This window comes from Hyla sarda, chromosome 4 (assembly GCF_029499605.1).
Source record: "Hyla sarda isolate aHylSar1 chromosome 4, aHylSar1.hap1, whole genome shotgun sequence".
Taxonomy (NCBI): domain Eukaryota; kingdom Metazoa; phylum Chordata; class Amphibia; order Anura; family Hylidae; genus Hyla; species Hyla sarda.
Genome location: NC_079192.1, coordinates 401,251,361 through 401,276,363, shown reverse-complemented (window position 1 = coordinate 401,276,363; position 25,003 = coordinate 401,251,361). Strand labels below are relative to the sequence as shown.

At 44.0% G+C, this 25,003-nt stretch overlaps 1 protein-coding gene across 1 annotated transcript in view; it reads right to left on the bottom strand.

The window, feature by feature from the left end:
• Window positions 1-25,003, bottom strand: part of CLINT1 (clathrin interactor 1) — a 107,877-nt gene that overhangs the window by 21,651 nt on the left and 61,223 nt on the right. Inside the window, exons 3-5 of the mRNA XM_056517350.1 lie at window positions 24,865-24,961; window positions 8,985-9,093; window positions 6,466-6,630 (exon numbers count right to left, since the gene is read on the bottom strand). Coding sequence (XP_056373325.1) covers window positions 6,466-6,630; window positions 8,985-9,093; window positions 24,865-24,961 — 371 coding nt within the window. The remainder of the gene's footprint in view (window positions 1-6,465; window positions 6,631-8,984; window positions 9,094-24,864; window positions 24,962-25,003) is intronic.

Below are 25,003 nucleotides of genomic sequence, written 5' to 3'. Positions count from 1 at the left end.
CATGGGGACAAAGATCTGGTGATCTTATAGGGGATAAGATGTCTGAACGCGGGGGTCCCGCCGATGGGGACCCCGGCAATCTCTCCTGCAGCACCCACTTGTCATCGTCCTCTCAGAGCAAAGATCGCTCTGTGTCTGATGACTCCCAATACAGGGGCCGGAGTATCGTGTCATCACAGCTCTGCCCCCTCAATGCAAGCCTATGGGAGGGGGGTGACGGCAACCACGCCCCCTTCACTTAGACTTGCATTGAGGGGGTGGGGCCTGATGTCATGAGGGGGCGGAGCCGTGACATCAGGATACTCCGGCCCCTGTATCGCGAGTCATCAGACACAGCGATCTTTGCTCCGTGAGGCTGATGACAAGTGGGTGCTGCAGGAGAGATTGTGGGGGATAGGGGATAAGATGTCTAGGGCTGGAGTACCCCTTTAAACTGCTGATCGTGAAGGGGGCAGTGGGCAGATTAACACCAATCTGATATTTATGGATAGGCCATTAAAGGGGCTCTCCCTTGTTTATACTGTTTTTTGTTATTAGGTTTGTGTGTTATGTGTGTATAAGTATGTGTTTTTTTTATGTGTGTTGTGATTACGTATATATGTATTTTCTTACCTTTTGTGAAGATCCGGAAGCTGGCCCCTTTTTCTTCCAGTGGCTTGATGTGGACCTCGGCCTCCGCCATGTTGTGTTCGGTAAGTGGGATGTCAGGGGGTGTGTTCTTGCTTCTGTCCTTCCTATCTTCTGACGTCCGAGGCAAATCTTTTCTTCCTGTTTCTTCCGTGGCTAAGCGACGAATCTGCGGCCTCTTCCGGCGCATGCGCAGGTAGTTTTTTTTTACCAATAACGTTTTTTTTGTCTAATTGACAAACTGTCTGCGCATGCGCGAGTACGCAAGTGCTACGCTAACAGCGTAGCGTACGTTAGGTCTACGCTAATAGCGTAGCTTCGCGCAAGTGCAGACAGTTTGTCAATTAGACGAAAAAAACTTTATTGGTAAAAAAAAAAAAAAAAATACCTGCGCATGCGCCGGAAGAGGCCGCAGATTCTTCGCTGAGCCACAGAATAAACAGGAAGAAAAGATTCACCTCGGACGTCAGAAACACACCCCCCTGACATCCCACTTACCGAACACAACATGGTGGAGGCCGAGGTTACACAGCAAGCTGCTGGAAGAAAAAGGGGCCAGCTTCCGGATCTTCACAAAAGGTAAGAAAATACATATATACATAATCACAACACACATAAAAAAAAACACATACTTATACACACATAACACACAAACATAATAACAAAAAACAGTATAAACAAGGGAGAACCCCTTTAAACAAAAAAGTAGCTTTAGTCAAACTTTGGCTACCTGTAGCCACCACTAGGGGGAGCAGAGTAGCTTAGTGTATACTATTTATGCACTGAACATAATGAGTGAAGGGGTACTCCACCCCCTAGACATCTTATCCCCTATGCAAAGGATAGGGGATAAGATGTCTGATCTGTCCGAGCGGCGGGACCCCAGCGATCTCTGTGCAGCACCCGGCATTTGTTTAGAATGCTGGGTGCAGGCTGCAGGGGTCGTGACGTCACGTTCATGCCCCTCATGATGTCACGCCACGCCCCCTCAATGCAAGTCTATGGGAGGGGGCGTGGCGGATACCACGCCCCCTCCCATAGACTTGCATTGAGGGGGCGTGGTGTGACATCACGAGGGGTATGACCGTGACGTCACGACGCCCACCGCCTGCTCCAAGCGTTCAGAACAAAATTTTCCAAACACTGGGGCAACGGAGCACCCCTTTAAATAGTATTAAATGCGCTCCTAGGCATCCTATAGAGGTGGATGCCATCATTTTATGGTTATGCAGAGGATTTAAAGGGGTTATCCAGGAAAAAAATTTTTTTTTTTTTTTTTTTTTTTATATTTCAACTGGCTCCAGAAAGTTAAACAGATTTGTAAATTACTTCTATTAACATTTTTTAATCCTTTCAGTACTTATGAGCTTCTGAAGTTGAGTTGTTCTTTTCTGTCTAAGTGCTCTCTGATGACACGTGTCCAGTTTAGAAGAGGTTTGCTATGGATATTTGCTTCTAAACTGGGCGGTTCCCGAGACACGTGTCATCAGAGAGCACTTAGACAGAAAAGAACAACTCAACTTCAGAAGCTCATAAGTACTGAAAGGATTAAAAAAATGTTAATAGAAGTAATTTACAAATCTGTTTAACTTTCTGGAGCCAGGTGATAGATATATAGATATATAGATATATATATATATATATATATATATATATATATATATATATATATAAGTTTTTTCCTGGGTAACCCCTTTAACAATGTATAAGATAGATCGAGCTTAGCCACTGCAAAGACTTATTCTTTTTCACTTAATTTGAAATGGAGTTATAAAAGGTGCACATTTACTTTACATAGCCACTACCCATTACAAAACTTGTAGAGGAGAATCACTGTTCCTCCCAAAAAATTCAGATGATATCAATTTAGTGCAAATTATCAATTACGGAGATCACCAGATGATCAGGATTGCCAACATTGAGATGGGATTATTAAGGATGAAAGAGAGAGGGGTACAGATGCAGGGACCCGTGCCTGGGTTGCACAGACAGAGGGAAGAATTTGGAAACATCAGAGCTACATAGCAAAAGCTCGAGGGGCATACGGCAAGGAAGGTGCATGATAAGAGGGCGACCACTATCACCCTACCCCTGAGATCAGGTGACTGTCACAATTCTGGGCTATTTTCTAGATGGGCTGGACAGCCGCTGGGCAGGAACTTTTATCATGATGAACAGTGTAATGTATAATGTGTGACCTGCTACTGGGGAAGCCACTTGGGATGTTTGGGTAATGGACACTTGGTTTGCGCCAGACATCTGCTCCTTTTTAAGGTCAATGACTTCCCTGTTCTGACCGAACTGGGCACATAGAGCCACCAAAACAAATCATCTCTCTACAAGGAGGCTGCGCCCTGTTATAGGATAGAAGAAATGGTGGATCCAGCTGGCGGAAATTGTTTTATAAAAGGCAAGATTTAAAAACATTGAAAAAATCCTCTAAAAACAAGTAAAACATTGACACGTTTCGGGCTGTACACTAGCCCTTAATCATGCCCATGAATAAAGGAGATCTAAAGTGCTGAAAAACTTATCCCCTATCCTAAGGATTGGGGATGAGTTTCAGATCGCCAGGGGGCGCCACGATCTTCTGTATGAGTCCCCCGGCTCGCTGGTCAGATAGCGGGTGTCGGCCACCGCACAAAGCGGCAGCTGACAAGCCCCCTCAATACAACGCTATGGCAGAGCCGGAGATTGCCGAAGGCAGCGCTCCGGCTCTGCAATAGAGTTGTATTGAGGGGGCGTGTCAACCGCCGCTTCGTGCCGTCGTCAACACGCCCCCTTCCTGTGGGCTGCCGGGGCCCCGAACAGGAGATCGCGCCCCAGCGGTCCGACCCCCCGCGATCTGAAAATTAACCCCTATCCTTAGGATGGAGGATAAGTTTTTCAGCACTGGATATCTCCTTTATTCATGGGCATGATTAAAGGGGTACTCCACCCCTAGACATCTTATCCCCAATCCAAAGGATAGGGTATAAAATGTCAGATCGCCGGGGTCCCGCCGCTGGGGACCACTGCAATATAGCAAGCAGCACCCACCTGTAAGTACTGCCCGAAGCGCTGGAGGATCTCATGCTAATTCCTCCCGCCTACGCAAAATCGTGACATCACGACTCCGCCCCTGAGTGACATCACGCCCCGCCCCCTCAATGCAAGTCTATGGGAGGGGGCGTGACGGCAGTCACGCCCCCTCCCATAGACTTGCATTGAGGGGGTGGGGCGTGACGTCACACAGGGGCGGAGTTGTGACGTCACGATCTTCCGTTCCCGTGGTCAGGACTCAGACCCTCCAGCGCTTCCGGAGCAGAAACAGGTGGGTGCCGCTTGCTATATTGCGGGGGTCCCCGGCTATCAGACATCTTTGCATAGGGGATAAGATGTCTAGGGGTGGAGTATCCCTTTAAGGGCTAGTGTACAGTGTTACTTGTTTTTAGGGACATGTTGTGTTGGGATTTTTTAATAGGTTTCATTAAAGTCTTGCTTTTTATACATTGTTTCTGTGAGCTGGATCCACCATTTCTTCTATCCTGTTATCTACATAGGATGGGGTGGAATGCGGTCCGTGCTCCAGGATCCTATCTTGTGCCACGGGTTACATCCTAATTCCCACTGGAGGTGAAGGATCAGCGGGTTCTCCACTGCCAGTAATGCTATACTTGTATCCTACAGATGGCTGATAACAGGGAACACCAGACTCCCTTTTGATACACAGTAAATGGTTATGTAAGAAAATATAGTTTAGCATCCCTGAAACTGTAAAATCTCATCTGTATCACACTATAAAAAAAAAGGCTGGTGCCTATGGACAACTTGGAGCACTTTGCCATCTTTATATCCAAAATGTTTACCCTCAGGCTTTTTATAGCCCTCCTCCTCATTCGAGAGACCCCCCCCTAGAATGGTGACCGCTGCTTTACAGCACTTACTGTCTCTATTTATGTACCTTTTTCTTCCCTCTATAGCAGTGGTCTCCAACCTGCGGACCTCCAGATGTTGCAAAACTACAACTCCCAGCATGCCCGGAGTTGTAGTTTTGCAACATCTGGAGGTCCGCAGGTTGGAGACCACTGCTCTATAGCACTGGTCTTCAACCAGTGGCTTTCTAACTGCTGTTAAACTACAACTACCAGCATGCCCAGACAGCCAACGACTGTTTGAAGACCACTATTCTATAGTAACATTATACAGATTTCAGGGGGGGGGGGGGGGGATCTTGCTAAATTAACCATTAAAAGGGGAGGGGTACTCCGCTTCAAAACATTTTTATTGTATTTTTATTTTTAAATCAACTGGTGCCAGAAAGTTAAACAGATTTGTAAATTACTTCTATTAAAAAATCTTAATCCTTCCAGTACTTATCAGCTGCTGTATTGCTCCACAGGAAGTTCTTTTCTCTTTGAATTTCCTTTCAGTCTGATCACGGTGCTCTCTGCTGACACCTCTGTCCATGTCGGGAACTGTCCAGAGTAGGAGCAAATCCCCACAGCAAACCTCTCCTGCTCCGGACAGTTCCTGACATGGACAGAGGTGTCAGCAGAGCGCACTGTGGTCAGACACAAAGGAAATTCAAAAAAGAAAAGAACTTCCAGCTGATAAGTACTGGAAGGATTAAGATTGAATTTTTTTTTTTTTTTTTACAAATCTATTTTTATTGGGTTTTCTAGGATTAAGATTTTTTTATAGAAGTAATTTACAAATCTGTTTAACTTTCTGGCGCCAGTTGATTTGAAAAAAAAATAAAAATAAAAAAAAAACATGTTTTCCAGTGGAGTACCCCTTTTTAGGACTGTAAACTTATCTATTGATTTCCATTAAGTTATTTTCGCAAAGCTGCATGACTGTAAAATGATTTTGAATTTTTTAATACTACAGTTCAGGGTCTATACGTATTTGTCAAAAGCGTAAAATATTGTACTGGCTGCCAAAGGGTTAAAACGGACGGCAGAATGTGCAGGCGCAGCTCAAGAAGAGCCTTCACACGTGTGTTTGTGTCAATGTTAAAGGGTTACTCCGGTGAAAATGAATTACATTTTTTTAATTCAACTGGTGCCAGAAAGTTATACAGATTTGTAAATGACTTCTATTAAAAAAAAATCTTAATCCTTCCTGTACTTATTAGCTGCTGAATACTACAGCGAAATTTTTTTTCTTTTTTGAAACACAGAGCTCTCTGCTGACCTCACGAGCACAGTGCTCTCTGCTGACATCTCTGTCCATTTTAGGAACTGTCCAGAGCAGCATAGGTTTGCTATGGGGATTTCCTTTTACTCTGGACAGTTCTTAAAATGGACAGAGATGTCAGCAGAGAGCACTGTGCTCATGATGTCAGCAGAGAACACTGTGTTCCAAACAGAAAATAATTCCTATGTAGTATTCAGCAGCAGTATAAGTACTGTAAGGATTAAGATTTTTTAATAGAAGTAATTTGCAAATTTGTTTAACTTTCTGGCACCAGTTGATTTAAAATATATAAATAAAGTTTTTCCCCGGAGTACCCCTTTAAAGAGGCACGTTCTGGCACTCAGTGTTTCCCAACCAGGATGCCTCCAGCTGTTGCAAAACTACAACTCCCAGCATGCCCGGACAGCCGGAGGCTGTCCGGGCATGCCGGGAGTTGTAGTTTTGCAACAGCTGGAGGCACCCTGGTTGGGAAACACTGCCCTAGTTGAAAGCACCATAGATCACCTTGATATTTTCATATCAGTGAACGTCTGTGGGCGGAATTAAAGGGAAAAGACTGGAGCACCTTCCCTGCTGTATGCCCACACAATGCCAAGCTATAATCACTGTGATTCCCACTACCCATTGCCATCTGTGCAGCACACGCATGGTACTCACTGTATCTGAACCCCCCGGCACTTTCTGAAGACACCCCAACGTATTTGTCCTTGTTCTTTTTGGCTTTTTTTCTCTCCTCTCGGAGGCGGTCATCGTCCTGGACGAACTCCACCATTTCTTTCACCTTCTGTCGGATGTTGATACCTTGGTCTTTGCCGCCTTCGTCTGGAAATCGAATAATTAAAAAATAAAATAAAATCTATGTACAAGAACGAGACATGAGCGAACTTTCAGTAAATTCGATTCGTCGCGAACTTCTCGGCTCGGCAGTTGATGACTTATCCTGCATGAATTAGTTTAGCTTTCAGGTGCTCCGGTGGGCTGGAAAAGTTGGATACAGTCCTAGGAAAGAGTCTCCTAGGACTGTATCCTCCTTTTCCAGCCCACCGGAGCACCGGAAAGCTGAACTAATTTATGCAGGATAAGTCATCAACTGCCGAGCCGAGAAGTTCGTGACGAATCGAATTTACTGTAAGTTCGCTCATCTCTACTCATTGTCATCCAGTTCACCTGCACTATAACTCAGTGTATTGGGTTTAGTGTGGGTGAACTGGCTGTCAGATTAGCTTTAAAGGGGTTATCCAGGAAAAACATTTTTTTTATATATCAACTGGCTCCAGAAAGTTAAACAGATTTGTAAATGACTTCTATTAAAAAAATCTTAATCCTTTCAATAATTATCAGCTGCTGAAGTTGAGTTGTTGTTTTCTGTCTGGCAACAGTGCTCTCTGCTGACACCTCTGCTTGTCTCGGGAACTGCACAGAGTAGAAGAGGTTTGCTATGGGGATTTGATTCTACTCTGGACAGTTCCCGAGCCAGGCGTCATCAGAGAGCACTTAGAAAGAAAAGAACAACTCAACTTCAGCAGCTCATAAGTACTGAAAGGATTAAGATTTTTTTTTTTTAATAGAAGTCATTTACAAATCTGTTTAACTTTCTGGAGCCAGTTGATGAGAGGGGGTAGAGGGGATAGAGGGGGGTAGAGGGTAGAGATAGAGATAGAGAGAGATAGATATAGATATATAGATATATATATATAGATATATATATATATAGATATATATATATATATATATATATATATATATATCTCTATCTATATATCTCAATAAAAGTTTTTTCCTGGATAACCCCTTAAAAGGGTTTCTTCACATTGGTTATTCCCTTCCGGAAACCCACTGTTGAACACCGGGACAAGCTGTCAGTTTCCCTTAATATATTGTTGGATTACCAGACTTTCTTGATTATCGGAATTCCACTGCACTGCAACAGTTTAAGGAGATCTGCAGCCCTAGACACTTATCCTCTATCTGCAGGATAGGGGATAAGTGTCTGATGGTGGTGGGGGGGGGGTCCAAATGCTGTGACCCCCCAAGATCTCCTGTACGGGGCCTCTTGTGTCAGGCGCAGCATGACGCCGTGGCCGACACTCCCCCTCCATATATCTCTATGGGAGAAGCGGAGATGCAACGTTCGTTCATCCCTGCCTCTCCCTTAGAGCTGTATGGGGGGGGGGGGGGCTTGTTGTCGACCTCAGTGCATTAGCCACACAGAGTCGGGTCCCCATACAGGAGATCACAATGGATCCCAGCGGTCGGACCCCCCGCGATCAGACACTTATCCCCTATACTGCGGATAAGTGTCTAAGACTGCAGTACTCCTTTAAAACTGTTAACATCCCGAATCTGTATAACGAGTCTATACTACGCCTCAAAGAGTTAAACCTGCAGCGAAGGCAAAAAATAAAAAATAAAAAACCCTCACATATATTAAATATTTCACGACTTGCCAAGCCTCCTCCTCATTACTACAACTTCACTCCTGTCCCCATTAAAGACTACGGTCGAGCACGCACAAAGAGCCAATTTCAAGCAAATTAACACGTTTTACTGGGCAGACAACACACGGCGCGCACCGGCTTCTCCTAATTGCAGATAACCTGGCTGTGAAGTCTGCCGCCTCCTCTGCCACCAGATCTACTCCCCCCCCCACCCACCCATTTATTTTATTTATTTATTTATATATTTTATTATTATTTTAAAGCATTCAAAACACACCCCGGCTTCCCTTTACACTGTAAATACGACTTTGGCGCAGGCTGGAGGGATAGTGGAGCTGGAATAAACCCAGCTTCAAAGGGCCCCGCGCTGGCGTGTTGGAGGGCCGACCTTTTTCCCGGTGTATAATTAAAGCGCTCCCTTTTTCTTTCTGCCGCCACAGGGGACCAGCCTCTGGTGCATATTTTAATATAAACCCCGGCCGCTCGTGTTGTGCTGCTTGTGTTGTTATTAGGTTTCTCCTCTCGGCAAAAAGTTCTTCTCGCCGCTAATTAATACTCTAGGGCCCGGTGTCTTGGAATGTGTTCTTCACACAGCCCGAAGCCGCTCGGGCCCAATTAGGCCTCCGCAGCCTGTGAAGACGTTCGGGTGACTGACAAGTCCGACAACTGCTTTAATTTGCTCCCCCCCCCCCCCCATCCCAAGGTTTTTTTTTTTTTCCCTTCTTGCTTAATACTCACCTACAAAGTGGTAATTTTCTAAGGATCGTAAGTCATAAATGTGCTCCCTGGCGCTCGTGACGACCCGCTCCGATCCGTTCCGTATGAGGTACGCCAGCAGCAGCAAGGACTGGGGGGGGAGAGAGAGAACACAAATGTGGAAATTAGTCATTTTTTTCTCACTGGTGGAAAGGAAGCGAGCGTAGTAAGGCTGCGGAATCTGAGGGAAATGTGCGATTGCGATTATAAAGATAAAAATATTGCGATTTTGATATGTATTTGTGATAGAAATAATAAACAGAATAAACAAATGGCGAAATCCCCCAAGTTCATGTCCAATCTCCCCCATTTCATTTCTATCCCCTAATTTCACATCTTCCCCATTTCACGTCTATCCCCCCATCCCCCTTTAACCCCTTAAGGACCAAGCCCATTTTCACCTTAAGGACCAGGCCAATTTTTTTTTTGCATTTTTGTTTTTTTCCTCCTCGTCTTCTAAAATCCATAACTCCTTTATATTTCCACCTACAGACCCATATAAGGGCTTGTTTTTTGTGTGACCAATTGTACTTTGTAATGAAACCTCTGATTTTACCATAAAATGTACGGCGAACCCAAAAAAATTTTTTTTTTAGGGAGGAAATTTAAATGAAAACCACAATTTTGCGCATTTTGAAGGGTTTTGTTTTCACACTATACACTTTATGGTAAAAATGACGTGTGTTCTTTATTCTGTGGGTCAATATGATTACAATGATACCCATGGCTAGAAACTTTTATATTTTTGTGCCGCTTAAAAAAAATAAAAAAAAATAAAACTTTTTGTACAAAATCAGTAATCTAAAATCGCCCCATTTTGACCACCTATAACTTTTTCATTTTTCCGTATATAGGGCGGTATGAGGGCTCATTTTTTGCGCCGTCATGTGTACTTTTTATCGATACCACATTTGCGTATATGAAACTTTTAGATCATTTTTTATTAATTTTTTTAAAATAAAACATGACAAAAAAGCTGCATTTTTGGACTTTAATTTTCTAAGTTTACGCCATTCACCATACAGGATCATTAACATTATATTTGGATAGTACGGACATTTGCGCACGCGGAGATACCAAATATGTATATTTAAAAAAATTATGCTTTTTGGTGGTAAAATGGGAAAAACGGACAATTTTTATTTTTATTGGGGGAGGGGAATTTTCACTATTAATTTTTTTTTTTTTTTTTTTACATTTTTCAACTTTTATTTTACACTTTTTATGTCCCCATAGGGGACTATCTATAGCAATCCTTTGATTGCTAATACTGTTCAGTGCTATGTATAGGACACAGCACTGATCAGTATTATCGGTGATCTTCTGCTCTGGTCTGCTCGATCTCAGACCAGAGCAGAAGACCCCGGGAGACGGCCGAAGCCAGGTGAGGGGACCTCCGGCCGCCATGCGGATCTGTATTGATCACGGCATCTGAGGGGTTAATGGCAGACATTCGCGCGATCGCGGATGTCGGCCAATACCGGCGGGTCCCCGGCTGCTGCTAGCAGCCGGAACCTGCCGTGTATGACGCGAGCACCGCTCCGATGCTCGCGGTCATACACAGGACATAAATGTACATCCTGGTGCGGGAAGTCCTGCCAAACCAGGACGTACATTTACGTCCGTGGTCGTTAAGGCGTTAATGGTGTGCTGGGGCTCGGGGGATGCTTACCTAGCCCCGATCCCCCGTAGGTCTTCTGCAGATCCCAATCTCCTCCATGCAGACCGGTGTCCCGTGGGATTTACAGGACCTTCTTTCTCAGCCAATCACTGACCTGACACATGACATCGATGTGGCCACTGATTTGCGGAGCGGGAAACGTCCTGGAACCAGTTGCTCATCGGGAGCCCAGAAAAGACACAGAGACCACATGGAGGAGAACGGGATCTGCGGCAGACCTATGGGGATCAGGGCTAGGTAAGCATCAGGTTTTTTTCAAAGTTTCACCTGCGCCCCTATTATTAGGACAGGACGTAGGTCAACCAGGGTGTGCCAAAACTACAACTCCTAGCAAAAACTGTCCGGGCATGCTGGGAGTTGTAGTTTTGTAACAGCTGGAGGAACCCTGGTTGGGAAACACTGACATAGCATCTGAATTTTGGCAATGGCTCAGCCCCAGACCCCCCCAGGCTCTCTTATGGGGCCTGCAAGGAACATCTGCCCCCTTAGAGGGCAGTTTTCCCAAATAGAGCATAGGGCCTCATTGTAGATTTTGTATTCGGGCCCAGAAGATACAAGATACACCTCTGTCTGCCAGGAACCGAAGAAGATTATACAAGAGATGACAAATGTCAGCATACAATGAAAACTAAAAACGTGATAAGCATGGTTTTACATATAGGCTGTAGGAGAACATCAAACTAATATAGTATTGCTTTGAAATAGAAAAACTGAGCTAATTTCTTCTGGAAACAGTGCCACGCCTGTCCTCAGGTTGTGTGTGGTATTACAACTTGCCACTTCAACAGAATGAGATGAAATAACACAAAACCTGAGGACAGGGGTGGTGTTTAAAAAAAAAAAAAAAAAAAAAAAATCAACCAGCCAACTGCTGTCCGGGCATACTGGGAGTTGTAGTTTTGCAACAGCTGGAGGCACACTGGTTGGGAAACACTGGGATAGGGGATAACAAGCTGATCAGTGGGGGTGGGGGGTCCACCAATGTTCACGAACGTCAATTGTCTGACAGTAGCAGCATTGTGCGTGCTTAACTATGACTGTCTTCCGAACAGGCAATGCTCGTAAGCCCCATAGAGAATGCATGGAGCAGAGGCCGAGCATAAGGGTGGCTGCAATTCATTCACTTGTATTCCCTATACAGTGGATGCCAGTGTTTTCCTATGAGTGAGGCTGCAGCTGTTGCAAAACTACAGGCCGAAGGCTGTCAGGGCATGCTGGGAGTTGTAGTTTTGCAACAGCTGGAGGCACCCTGGTTGGGAAATACTGGGATAGGGGATAAAATCTGATTGGTGGTGGAGGGGGTCCACCAATGATCACGAACGTCCATTGTCTTGACAGTAGCAGCATTGTGCATGCTTAACTATGACTGTCTTCTGAATAGGCAATGCTCGAAAGCCCCATAGAGAATGCATGGAGCAGAGGCCGAGTATAAGGGTGGCTGCAATTCATTCACTTGTTCATTCACATTTAACATGAAGAGGCATTTAGAAGGTGTCCACTAGAGATGAGCGAACTTACAGTAAATTTGATTCGCCACAAACTTCTCGGCTCGGCAGTTGATGACTTTTCCTGCGTAAATTAGTTCAGCTTTCCGGTGCTCCGGTGGGCTGGAAAAGGTGGATACATTCCTAGGAAAGAGTCTCCTAGGACTGTATCCACCTTTTCCAGCCCACCAGAGCACCGGAAAGCTGAACTAATTTATGCAGGATAAGTCATCAACTGCCGAGCCGAGAAGTTCTGACGAATCGAATTTACTGTAAGTTGGCTCATCTCTAGTGCCCACTGTAACAATAAAAATTCTTGGTGGAATACCAGACAATGCTTCCCGCTCTCAATTTTAAGGGGTGCGCTGCTTTTTATTCAATAGACCCTTTTGGCTTATGGTGACTTATAAGTAAGGCTCCATAGGAAAAAGTTATATGCAAATTAGCTATCCTCCACAAGAAAGAAATTTGATTCTCTTGTGCCACCTATAGGTAGCTACCATGTACCGTATTTTTTGCCCTATAGGACGCACCGGCGTATAAGACGCACCCAATTTTTAGGTGCAAAATCTAAAAAATTCAAGATTTTGAACCCAATAGTGGTCTTCAACCTGCGGAACGCCAGATGTTGCAAAACTACAACTCCCAGCATGCCCAGACAGCCGTTGGCTGTCCGGGCATGCTGGGAGTTGTAATTTTGCAACATCTGGAGGTCCGCAGATTGAAGACCACTGCATAGGAGGTAATACTCACGTTTCCCCGCCGCTCCGGACCCGTCACCGCTGCCCTGGATGTCGCTCCATCGCTGTCGCCGTGTCCCCGTCGCTCCGGAACGTCTCTGCTGCTGGCCGGGTATCCTCGCTCTCCGTCGCCGCCATCACGTCGTTACGCACGCCGACGCACGTACGTGACGACGAGGAAGGAGAGCGCCGGCCATACAGGGGATCCCTGAACGGAGAAGACACCGAGGAGGCAGGTAAGGTCCCTCCCGGTGTCCTGTAAGCACTAACCCGGCTATTCAGTCGGGCTGTTCGGGACCGCCGCGGTGAAATCACGGCGATCCCGAACAGCCCGACTGAACAGCCGGGTTAGTGTCACTTTCCCTTCAGACGCGGCGGTCGGTGATGTCCTGTATTAGCCGCGGGTCCCGGCCATTGATGGCCACAGGGACCGCTGCGATAGGGGTGTATTCGCCGTATAAGACGCACCGACTTTTTCCCCCCAGTTTTGGGGAAGAAAAAGTGCGTCTTATACGGCGAAAAATACGGTAAGTCATTGCCCAACTTGTAAAAAAGCCTTGAAACATTTCTTTGATATCAACCATAGCTAATGTATTGTGGTTTGACTTTGTTTCTTTTAAAATGAGTGATGGAGCGGAATGTTAGTGTAGCATGTGGTACGGTGCATAGCTTAGGCAACCTGTGCTGTATATTATACTGTCATGCTTTGTATGATTGGAATTTATTTTATGACTTGTAATGACGACTAAAGGTCAATAAAGCTCTTTCAATAAAACCAGTCAAACCAGGCAACAATGGATAGACAAGTGTTTTGGGGTCTTTGCCTCTCGTCACTACAGAGCAGGGTGCTGGTTGGCTAGAAAAAAAAAAAAGGGATTCCTTTCTGTGAGAAACTGGTTCTAATTAGATATACCTTATTTGCATACTCTGTTCCCAAGGAGCATTGCCTGTAAGTCTATATACCAGCTGGTCCTCCTCAGTGAGTACTATGCTATGAGTGTAAAAGGCACTAACCAACCAGCTCCCTGCTCTGTACTGACTATAGAAGAGAACCCGAACACACCTGTACACAGATGGGTGTCTTCTGTAAGGGGGTATTCACACCACAATTGCCTGATCCGGCTAGGGGAGAGGAAAACCGGGCGCTCCCGTACCCCAGCCGGACCGGCGCTGAAATCCATTCACTTTAATGAGCCGACTGGAGTCAAACAGTGGCTCATTTCTGCCCTGTATCAGGTTTTGTGACCGGACCTTAAACCGTAGTATAATACGGTTTTAGGTCCGGTCACGAAAACGGATACGAGGAAGAAATGAGTCAACCAGAGTCGACTCATTAAAGTAAATGGATTTCAGAGCCGGTCCGGCTGGGGTACGGGAGCGCCTGGTTTTCCCCTCCCCCAGCCAGATCCGGCATCCATAGTGTGAATGCAGCCTAATGTGGCTAATACTCTAGTGGTGTTTCAAGGCTCTTACATGGGTTGGACAAAGAGCTATAGGTAGTACTAAGAAATGTCTTCTTCCTGGAGAACGGATTGGAATACTTATCCAATACTATAAGAGAGCTGGTACATAGTTTATAAGGTTGGAAAACATAAGAGTCCATTAAGTTCAACCTACAACCGTACTGTGTTGATCCAGAGGAAGGCAACCCCCCCCCCCCCCCCAAGAGGATGATGCCTATTGCCCCATGACAGGAAAAAATCCTTTATGACTGCAATATGGCATCAGAATAAATTCCTGGATCAATGTTCTATCCCCAGAAAACTATTTTTTATCATAGGCCTAGATCAACTGTGACGTTTTCAGCCCTACCCAAAACCCTGGAGACCCCGATGTATTAAGGTATCCCCGTTATGACAAGAGAACTATGAGATGTCCAACCGAGTCAAATCAGTCGCTACTAACAACTTCTTCTTCTAAGCTCCGGAAGTCATACATTTGGGGACTACTTTCTGTGCCTGGCATCCAGCTGAAAAGGACTTTGATTCAGTCTTTGCTGGAGCAGGACCTAAAGTCAAAGCTCTTCTTTCTTTACATGGTCACTGTCAAAATCAAAAACTTTTTATATGTTGTACATCTTGGCAAAACATTAAAGGGGTATTCCAGGCCAAAACTTTTTTTTTTTATACATATCAACTGGCTCCAGAAAGTTAAACAGATTTGTAAATTACTTCTATTAAAAAATCTCATCCCTTCCAATAGTTATTAGCTTCTGAAGTTGAGTTGCCGTTTTCTGTCTAACTGCTTTCTGATGACTCACGTCCCGGGAGCTGTCCAGCTCCTACGGGGATATTCTCCCATCATGCACAGCTCCCGGGACGTGACATCATCATTGAGCAGTTAGACAGAAAACTTCAGAAGCTAATAACTATTGGAAGGATTAAGATTTTTAATAGAAGTAATTTACAAATCTGTTTAACTTTCCGGAGCCAGTTGATATATAAGAAAAAAGTTTTTGCCTGGAATACCCCTTTAACCTTTCTAATATCCTTCATAAAAAAAGTTCTCCTTCATGGCTTATAAAAAAATAAAATAAAAATAAATAAAAAAAGACCACTAGGAGTCCCCATACCAACCAGAACATAATTCTGTCCGGCTGCAGCATCATCTTTGTCCCAGCTGAAGAACAGGCTGAGACAAAATCTGAAGGTGAGGGTGGGATTAGCACTCCACTGTACTCACTCCTGTCCTATCAGAGTGCAGCATGAAACCAGAGAGGAGGGGTTACAGAGGAGCCTGCAGTGACTGGATGAAGTGACCCAACACTGCACAGCAAAGCAGACTCAGGGAGGAAGTGAATGCATGGTGAGTGAGGTGGGACCAGTGCTTCCTGAGCAGTGGATGTCAGAATGAGTGAGCCGCAGAACAGAGGGATTTGAGAGCCAAATACAGAAAAACACGAGTAAAGTCCCTGCATGACCCGGTGAGTAACATAGAAGCATTACTTATTTCTGTGATATGACAGGTGCGATTTAAAGTGCCCTTCTTCTAGAAAAAGAACTTTTAAACATTGTGGGTCCCCATTCATACTACACAATTATGCACTCCCTGTTCAGATTGTTAAAGGGGTACTCCGCTGCTCAGCGTTTGGAACAAACTGTTCCGGACCCTGGAGTTGGCGCCGGGAGCTCGTGACGTCATAGCTCCGCCCCCTCATGATGTCACACCCCACCCCCTCAATGCAAGTCTATAGGAGGGGGCGTGACGGCAGTCATGCCCCCTCCCATAGACTTGCATTGAGGGGGTGGGGCGTGACATCATGAGGGGCGGAGCTATGACGTCACAAGCTCCCGACTAAGCATTCGAAACATTTAGTTCCATACGCTGAGCAGCGGAGTACCCCTTTAGGTATTAATTAGGCGGAGGGTATGTTAGTGAGCAATATATGGAAATAATTTGGATTTGGAAATAAGCTGCAATACCACACGCAGCCCATAGACAAGAATGGCGCTGTTCCTTCGGTTTCTAACAGACACTACTATAACAAAGTCATCTCTTTCTTGGTTCATCGCTGTATACTCCTCATCCTCAGACAGCGCTTTGGTAGTTAAAGGGGTACTCCGGTGAAAGCCTTTTTTCTTTTAAATCAACTGGTGGCAGAAAGTTAAACATATTTGTAAATTACCTCTATTAAAAAATCTTAATCCTTCCAGTACTTATTAGCTGCTGAATGCTACAGAAGAAATTCCTTTCTTTTTGGAACACTGATGACATCACTGTCCACTGATGACATCTGCAGACATCTTTGTCCATTTTAGCAGCCATGCATAGCAGATGTATGCTAAGGGCAGCATGGTGGCTCAGTGGTTAGCACTGCTGCCTTGCAGTGCTGGGGACTTGGGTTCAAATCCCACTAAGGACAACAATAAATAAAGCTTTTATTATTATTATTATTATTATTATGATTATTATTATTATTATAACGTCAGCAGAGAGAACCGTGTTCGTGATGTCATCAGAGAGCATTCCAAAAAGAAAAGAATTTCCTCTGTAGTATTCAGCAGCTAATAAGTACAGGAAGGATTAAGATTTTTTAATAGAAGTAATTTACAAATATGTTTAACTTTCTGCCACCAGTTGATTTAAAAGAAAAAAGGTTTTCACCGGAGTACCTCTTTAAAGGCTCTAATGAAAAACGCTTTCTTACTTTGTAGATTTGATTTTACTCGTCCCAAAAAAAAGCAGAGCCATAATTGCATATTCTGTGGGATTCGCCGGCGTTAAGCATATGGGACAAAGACAGAGAAGCCATTAAATGTGAATTATGGAGCGGGTCATGCTTCCAATTGACTCTTCTACCAAATGGAAGTGCACATGACTGGAGACAAGTGTGGGGGGATCGGAGTCGGAGCATGTGCTCAATTGTGCTTAATAATCAACATACAGATGGGATGAAGAATGGCTCGATACTCACAGATGGCAAAAAGGGATTTAAGTCGTCTCACGGCGGCGGCGCAGGAGAGGTCGGCAGAGAGGCGTCTACACAGAGGTCAGCCCGAGGAATGTCACAGACGCACAAAGACATTTTTCATATAGTTTTCCATATGTAAGTTATTTAACAGGCTTCTCTCCATGACAGATCCTCTGCCATTATAAACAGGGATACCGGTGAGTTATGGAGCAGGATGGACAAGACGATACTTGTATCAACAGCATCCACTATGGAAACTTGTCCCCTTCTCATACCTACTGGACATGGATCCAGTCTGTCAAATCTTAAAGGGGTACTCCGGGAGAGGTTTACTTAGCAGCACCTACCGCCTTCGTCAGATGTGGTTTACTGGAGGGATAAGATTACGCGTAGCACCACAAATCGGCGCCATTTTCAAATTGACTGACTGTTTATGGCGGCACTGCAATAAAGGTGCAGTTAGAAAGACTTACGTATTTGGCGCAATTTTCAGCCGCTACACAGTGCCGCATGGTGTAGCGACATCCTAAGGCAAGTGGTCTCCTAACTGCAGCCCTCCAGATGTTGCAAAACTACAACTCCCAGTATGCCCGGACAGCCGTTGGCTGTCCGGGCATGCTGGGAGTTGTAGTTTTGTAACATGTGGAGGGCTGCAGTTTGGAGAGCACTGCTTAAAGGGGTACACCGGTGGAAAACTTAATGAATTCATTATTATTATTTTTTTTTATCAACTGCTGCCAGAAAGTTTAACAGATTTGTAAATTACTTCTATAAAAAAAAAAAATCTTTGTCCTTCCAGTACTTTTTAGCAGCTGTATGCTACAGAGGAAATTCTTTTCTTTTTGAATTTCTTTTTTGTCTTGTCCACAGTGCTCTCTGCTGACACCTCTGTCCATTTTAGGAACTGTCCAGAGTAGAATAGGTTTGCTATGGGGAATTGTTCCTAAAATGGACAGAGGTGTCAGCAGAGAGCACTGTGGTCGTGAAAGAAAAGAAATGCAAAAAGAAAAGCATTTCCTCTGTAGTATACAGCTGCTAAAAAGTACTGGAAGGATTAAAGGGGTAATCCAGTGGTGAAAAACGTATTCCCTATCCTAAGGATAGGTGTCAGATCGCGGGAAGTCCAACCACCGGGGCCCCCCGCAATCTCTTTGTACGGGGCCCCGGCTCGCTGGCCAGATAGCACGTGTTGACCACCGCACAAAGCGGCGGCTGACACGCCCCCTCAATACATGGCTATCGCTCCAGCTCTGCCATAGAGTTGTATTGAGGGGGCGTGTCAGCCACCACTATGTGCGGTGGTCAACACGCCCCCTTCCTGCGGACTGCCGGGGCCCCGTACAGGAGATCGCAGGGGGCCCCACAGAGCTCTCTGCTGACATCATGAGCACAGAGCTCTCAGCTGACATCTCTGTCCATTTTAAGTAGGAGAAAATCCCCATAGCAAAAATATGCTGCTCTGGACAGTTCCTAAAATGTTTTTTTATCGGTGTACCCCTTTAACCCCTTAACGACCATGGACGTAAATGTACGTCCTGGTTTGGCGGGACTTCCCGCCCCAGGACGTACATTTACGTCCTGTGTATAACCGCGAGCATCGGAACGGTGCTCGCGTCATACACGGCAGGTTCCGGCTGCTAGCAGCAGCAGGGGACCCACCCGTAATGGCCGACATCCGCAATCGCGCAAAATGTCCATTAACCCCTCAGATGCCGTGATCAATACAGATCACGGCATCTGCGGCATTGCGGTACTTTGATTGGATGATCGGATCGCTCGCAGCGCTGCCGCGGCGATCCGATCATCCAGCATGGCGGCCGGAGATCCCCTCACCTGGCTCCGGCCGTCTCCCGGGGTCTTCTGCTCTGGACTGTGATCGAGCAGACCAGAGCAGAAGATCACTGATAATACTGATCAGTGCTGTGTCCTATACATAGCACTGCACAGTATTAGCAATCAAAGGATTTCTATAGATAGTCCCCTATGGGGACATAAGTGTTAAAAAAAAAAGTTGAAAAATGTAAAAAAAAAAAGTAAAAAAAAAAAGTGAAAAATCCCCTCCCCCAATAAAAATGAAAATTGTCAGTTTTTCCCATTTTACCCCCAAAATGTGTAAATTTTTTTTTTAATAAACATATTTTGTATTGCCGCGTGCGTAAATGTCCGATCAAAATATGTTAATGATCCCGTACAGTGAATAGCGTAAACGTAAAAAATAAAAAAAGTCCAAAAATGCTGCTTTTCTGTCACATTTTATAAAAAAAATAAAATTATCTAAAAGTTTTATATATGCAAATGTTGTAACTAAAAAAAAGTACAGATGACGGCGCAAAAAATGAGCCCTCATACCGCCCTATATACGGAAAAATTTAAAAGTTATAGGTGGTCAAAATAGGGCGATTTTAGATTACTGATTTTGTACAAAAAGTTTTAGATTTTTTTAAGCGATACAAAAATATAAAAGTATCTAGCCATGTGTATCATTTTTATTGTATTGAGCACAGAATAAAGAACACGTCATTTTTTACCGTAAATTGGACAGTGTGAAAATGAACCCCTCCAAAATGTGCAAAATTTTGATTTTAATTTAAATTTCCTCCCTTAATTTTTTTGGGGTTTGCCGTACATTTTATGGTAAAATGAGAGGTTTCATTACAAAGTCCAATTGGTGATGCAAAAAAACAAGCCCTTATATGGGTCTGTAGATGGAAATATAAAAAAGAGTTATGGATTTTAGAAGGCGAGGAGGAAAAAACAAAAATGCAAAAATAAAATTGGCCTGGTCCTTAAGGTGAAAATGGGCTTGGTCATTAAGGGGTTAAAGATAACTGCACATGGTACTGCAGCCCAGTTCTGTTCACTCGAATGGGACTGAGCTGATCTTCGTTGTAGTACCAGGTACAGCCACTACCAAACTTATAGCACTGTTTCTGGTAAACAGGGACTCCTGCAGCCCCTCAGATAAGCTGTTTAGTAGAAGACTCCCCCGCTAATCAGATGTTGATGGAAACCCATGTTAAAGGGTTAACCCACTGATCTTCAACCTGTTGCCCTCCAGATGTTGCAAAACCAGAGTGGAATGATACTAGTTGTTTTGGTCCTACAACCTGCATGTTTGAAAAAAGATGTTTGATTTACAGGCTGCTGCCACGGAAAGTGCCAGAGAGGCAGGCTTTTCTGGTTAGGTGCCATGAACTCTCTGTACTGAGAGCTTCCCCTGGTCCTTCTCTCAGCTATGACTGACTGCTCTAGAGGTGTCCTGATTGGATACTACAACTGTCAATCATAGCTGAGGAGGAGTCGTCGAGTAAAAAGTCAATACAAGGTGGTGCATCTTCCAAAAAGAGCCACCTGCTGGACACTTGCTGTGGTGGTGGCTGACACGGCAAGTGCCAAGGAGGCAGGCTTTTCTGGTTAGGTGCCCTGAACTATGTATTGAGGGCTTTTCCTGTCCCTTCTTTAAGTTTTGACTGATTGGTCTAGACCAGTGTTTCCCAACCACGGTGCCTCCAGGTGTTGCAAAACTACAACTCCCAGAATGCCTGGACAGCCAAAGGCTGTCCAGGCATGCTGGGAGTTGCAGTTTTGCAACATCTGGAGGCACCCTAGTTGGGTAAACACTGCTCTAGAGGTGTCTTGATTGGAAACTACAGCTGTCAATCATAGCTGAGAGGCGGTGCCGGGGAAACTCAATACAGGGAAGTGCACTTAAAGGGGTCCTCCGGTGGGAAAAGATGTCAGGGGGACCCCCGCGATCTACTATGCAGCACCCACCTTCCGGAACCGCTGGAGGTCCTCAGGCTGAGTCCATCTCGACCACGAGGAGGGAGCATAGTGAAATCACGCTCCGCCCCCATCATGCTGTCACACCCCCTCCCATAGGCTTGCATTGAGGGGGCGGAGCATGATGTCACACGGGGGCAGAGCCGTGACGTCACTATGCCCTCTCCCCGTGATCACCAGTAATCAGACCCGGAGCGTACACGCTCCGGGGACCGATTCTAACGGCGGGACCCCGGCGATCAGGCATCTTATTCCCTATCCTTTGGATAGGAGATAAGATGTCTTAGCGCCGGAGTACCCCTTTAAGGATCCTTGATCTTGTGGGGTGGGTGCACAACGCAATACAAGATACCAGAATTCAAAGTCCCTTCCTGTCAGTCCTCGTCTCCCAAATACAGATTATTGAAACAGACATTTAGTTGCAGAAGAGGAAATAAATAAAAAATAAAAAAAAGGAACAAAAAAAAAAAAATTATAAATAAAAAAAAAAAAAAAAAAACAGTAGGGAATGTTAGTAATAAAAGGAGAGAGCCTGGACGAGCCCGGCAGCTAATCCTCAGAAGAGAGGCTGGATGTATAACTAGTGAGTGTGTGAGGGCATTAAATATTAACGCTACGGCTCTCGGGGGAGCGCAGGGAGAGAGCGTGCTGTGCACCCTGCAGGCTGCCTTCCGCAACCTCCTGCTTCCCGTCACCCTGAGCGCAGCATCATCTGCCGGGGAACATACATCAAACTGCAGAGCATGTGCGGCTATAATATACAGCAACGCAGCGTCGAGCAGAATTATTTAATATGTACACAGAAGGGGGGGGGGGTAAGGCAACATATTCCACTATGTCAACTGCAGCGCTCCCACAATGCAAAGCAAGCTCTGCAACCAAGGCATAAATTATGCTACAAAGAGTTGTATACTGTAACTATAAAGCGAGTGGTGACGCCACTCCGCAGGATCAATACAGGCTGGTGGGATTAAGGAGGCAATCGCCGACGCGGAAGATTAAAAGGAGAGAATACAAGGTGTGTGTGGATTTACGACTGACAGGAGCTCAGCAATACTGATGAGACGGCAGGTTAATGGCTGGCGGGGGTGGGAGGATTTATTTTATTTATCTTTATTCCTAATAGCGCCTTTGTACATTGCTGAGCCGTGTCGTATATGACCGTACCCCGGAATCAATGGGTGTTATGTAATACTGTAGTACTATATGCACCATTTGCCTACTGGAAAGACTAAAGGGGTGTGGAAGAAATAGGACATTTACACTGATGGCTATCCATGGGATATACCATAAATGCCTTAACTCTGGGACCCACACCTATCTCGACATCAAGGGTTCCCCAACCCTCTCCAGCCTGTTTTTGACCATGGGGGAGGTATATATTTATTTATTATTTTAATCAACTGGTGCGAAAAAGTTTAACAGATTTGTAAATTACTTCTATTAAAAAGTCTTAATCCTTCCAGTACATATTAGCGGCTGTATACTACAGAGAAAATGCTTTTCTTTTTGGATTTCTCTTCTGTCACGACCACAGTGCTCTCTGCTGAACTCTGCTGTCCATTTTAGGAACTGTCCAGAGCAGGAGAAAATCCCCATAGCAAACCTATGCTGCTCTGGACAGTTCCTAAAATGGACATCAGAGGTCAGCAGAGAGCACTGTGGGCGTGACAGAAAATAACTATTCAAAAAGAAAAGCATTTCCTCTGTAGAATACAGCCGCTAATAAGTACTGGAATGATTAAGATTTTTTTAATAGAAGTAATTTACAATTCTGTTTAAACTTTCTGGCACCAAAAAAAAAAAAAAAAAAAAAAGGTTTCCACCGGAGTACCCCTTTAATGCAGCATTTGGAGGTTAATGGGAGTTGTGTAAACAGTGTAGCGATGTTATCTCGAGGAAGGTGTGGGACCTGCTTCTAGCAGACATTTGTGGCACATCCTTGAAAGTGTCATAAATGTCCAGATCGGAATACCCCTTAATAGGAAGCCCAATGACTTCAAAAGAGTATTTCAGAGGAAAAACAATGTTTTCACATCAACTGGTGCCAGAAAGTTATACAGATTTGTAAATGACTTTAATTAAAAAATTAGATCCTTCCAGCATGTATCAGCTGCTGTATGCTCCACAGGAAGTTGTGAAGTTCATTCCAGTCTGCCCACAGTGCTCTCTGCTGACACCTCTGTCTATGACAGGAACTGTCCAGAGCAGGAGAGGTTTGTTATGGGACAGTTCCTAAAATGGACAGAGGTGTCAGGAGAGAGCACTGTGGGCAGACAGAAAGGAAATGCAAGAAGAAAAGAACTTCCTCTGGAGCATAAAGCAGCTGATAAGTACTGGAAGGATTAAGATTTTTTAAATAGAATTAATTTACAAATCTGTTTAACTTTCTGCCACCGGTTGATGTAAAAAAATAAATAAAATTAAAAAAAAAAAATGTTTTCCACTGGAGAACCCCTTTAAAAGCCCAATAGAAAAAAACATCCAACCTGTTCGGATGGAGACACATGTAGTTAAAGGGGTTATCCAGGAAAAAACTTTTTTTTATAATATATATATATATATATATATAGTTGATTTTACAGTGACACCTCAAATCTATAATGCCTGAATTCTGAATGTTATCTGTGTCTTCTCTCCCGTTTAGGATAAGATTACCATTGTGACTGAGAAAATTAATGTGTTTTTTTTCTCTCCCTTTTCCCTCTTATTTCCCCTTTTTTTCCTAGGACGACAAGTGACATGCTGGACGGGACCTCACCGTACAACATTAAGTTATGATTTATATTGCTTTGAGGAGAGTCCACCACTCAGAGGGTTATTGTACATTGATATTTTTTATTGTACAGAATCATATACATGAAAAAAATCCTTCCTTAAAAATTTTTTTTTTATGAAAAAATCTTTCCTGCACATTAATATTTTTTTCCTCACTGAAATATTTTTTTCCTCACTGAAATATCCTCTTTACCCCAACATGTCACACAGTCAGAGGCTATATGCACAGCAGAGGTGAGTTATCATGTTAGGGTCCCATCCGATATGAGGCCACCTCCGCGTGGTGGATGGGGGGACACATTTTGATCAAAAAGTGCGCTAAGAGCCTCCATTTTTTGACGAAGAGTGCTGTTGCAACTTTCCTTTTTTTGTACATTTTGTATTTGCCACAGCAGCGGGCACCTGTGTATTAGGTTGTTGTGCTGGCTATTTTTCCTTTTGTTTTTAATTTTCAAATCTGTTTAGCTTTCTGGAGCCAGTTGAGATAGAGATAGATAGATATATATATATATTTATATATATATATTTTTTTTTTATATATATATATATATATATATATATATATATATATATATATATATATATATATACATATATATATATATTTTTTTTTTATCTATATCTATCTATATCTATCTATCTATCTATATATTTTTTTTAAATCTATATATATATACATACATACATATATATGTATGTATGTATATATATATAGATTTAAAAAATATATATATATATATATTTTATATATATATATATATATATATATATATATATATAAATTTTTTCCTGGATAACCCCTTTAAAAATCGCAGGGAAAATCTGTATACTACGAACCTGCAAAATCCACACCAGCTTGTATTTCTATACAGAAATAATGCGACTGTAGATTTTACCTGTGCAAATCTGCTGGTAATATTTGCAGCATTTATGCCAAGTGTGACTTGGGCTAAAAAGGCGCCACGTGCCTGTGAGCGTCACTTACCTTGTAAACTCTGCGCCAGTTCTTCTTATTATCTTTCAGCATCCTCGTCCACAGCATGTTCATGAGCTCTGGGAACTGTTCGTACATGAATGTGGCCCTAAAAATACACAAGGGTAATAGGGAGAAGTCAGTACAATTT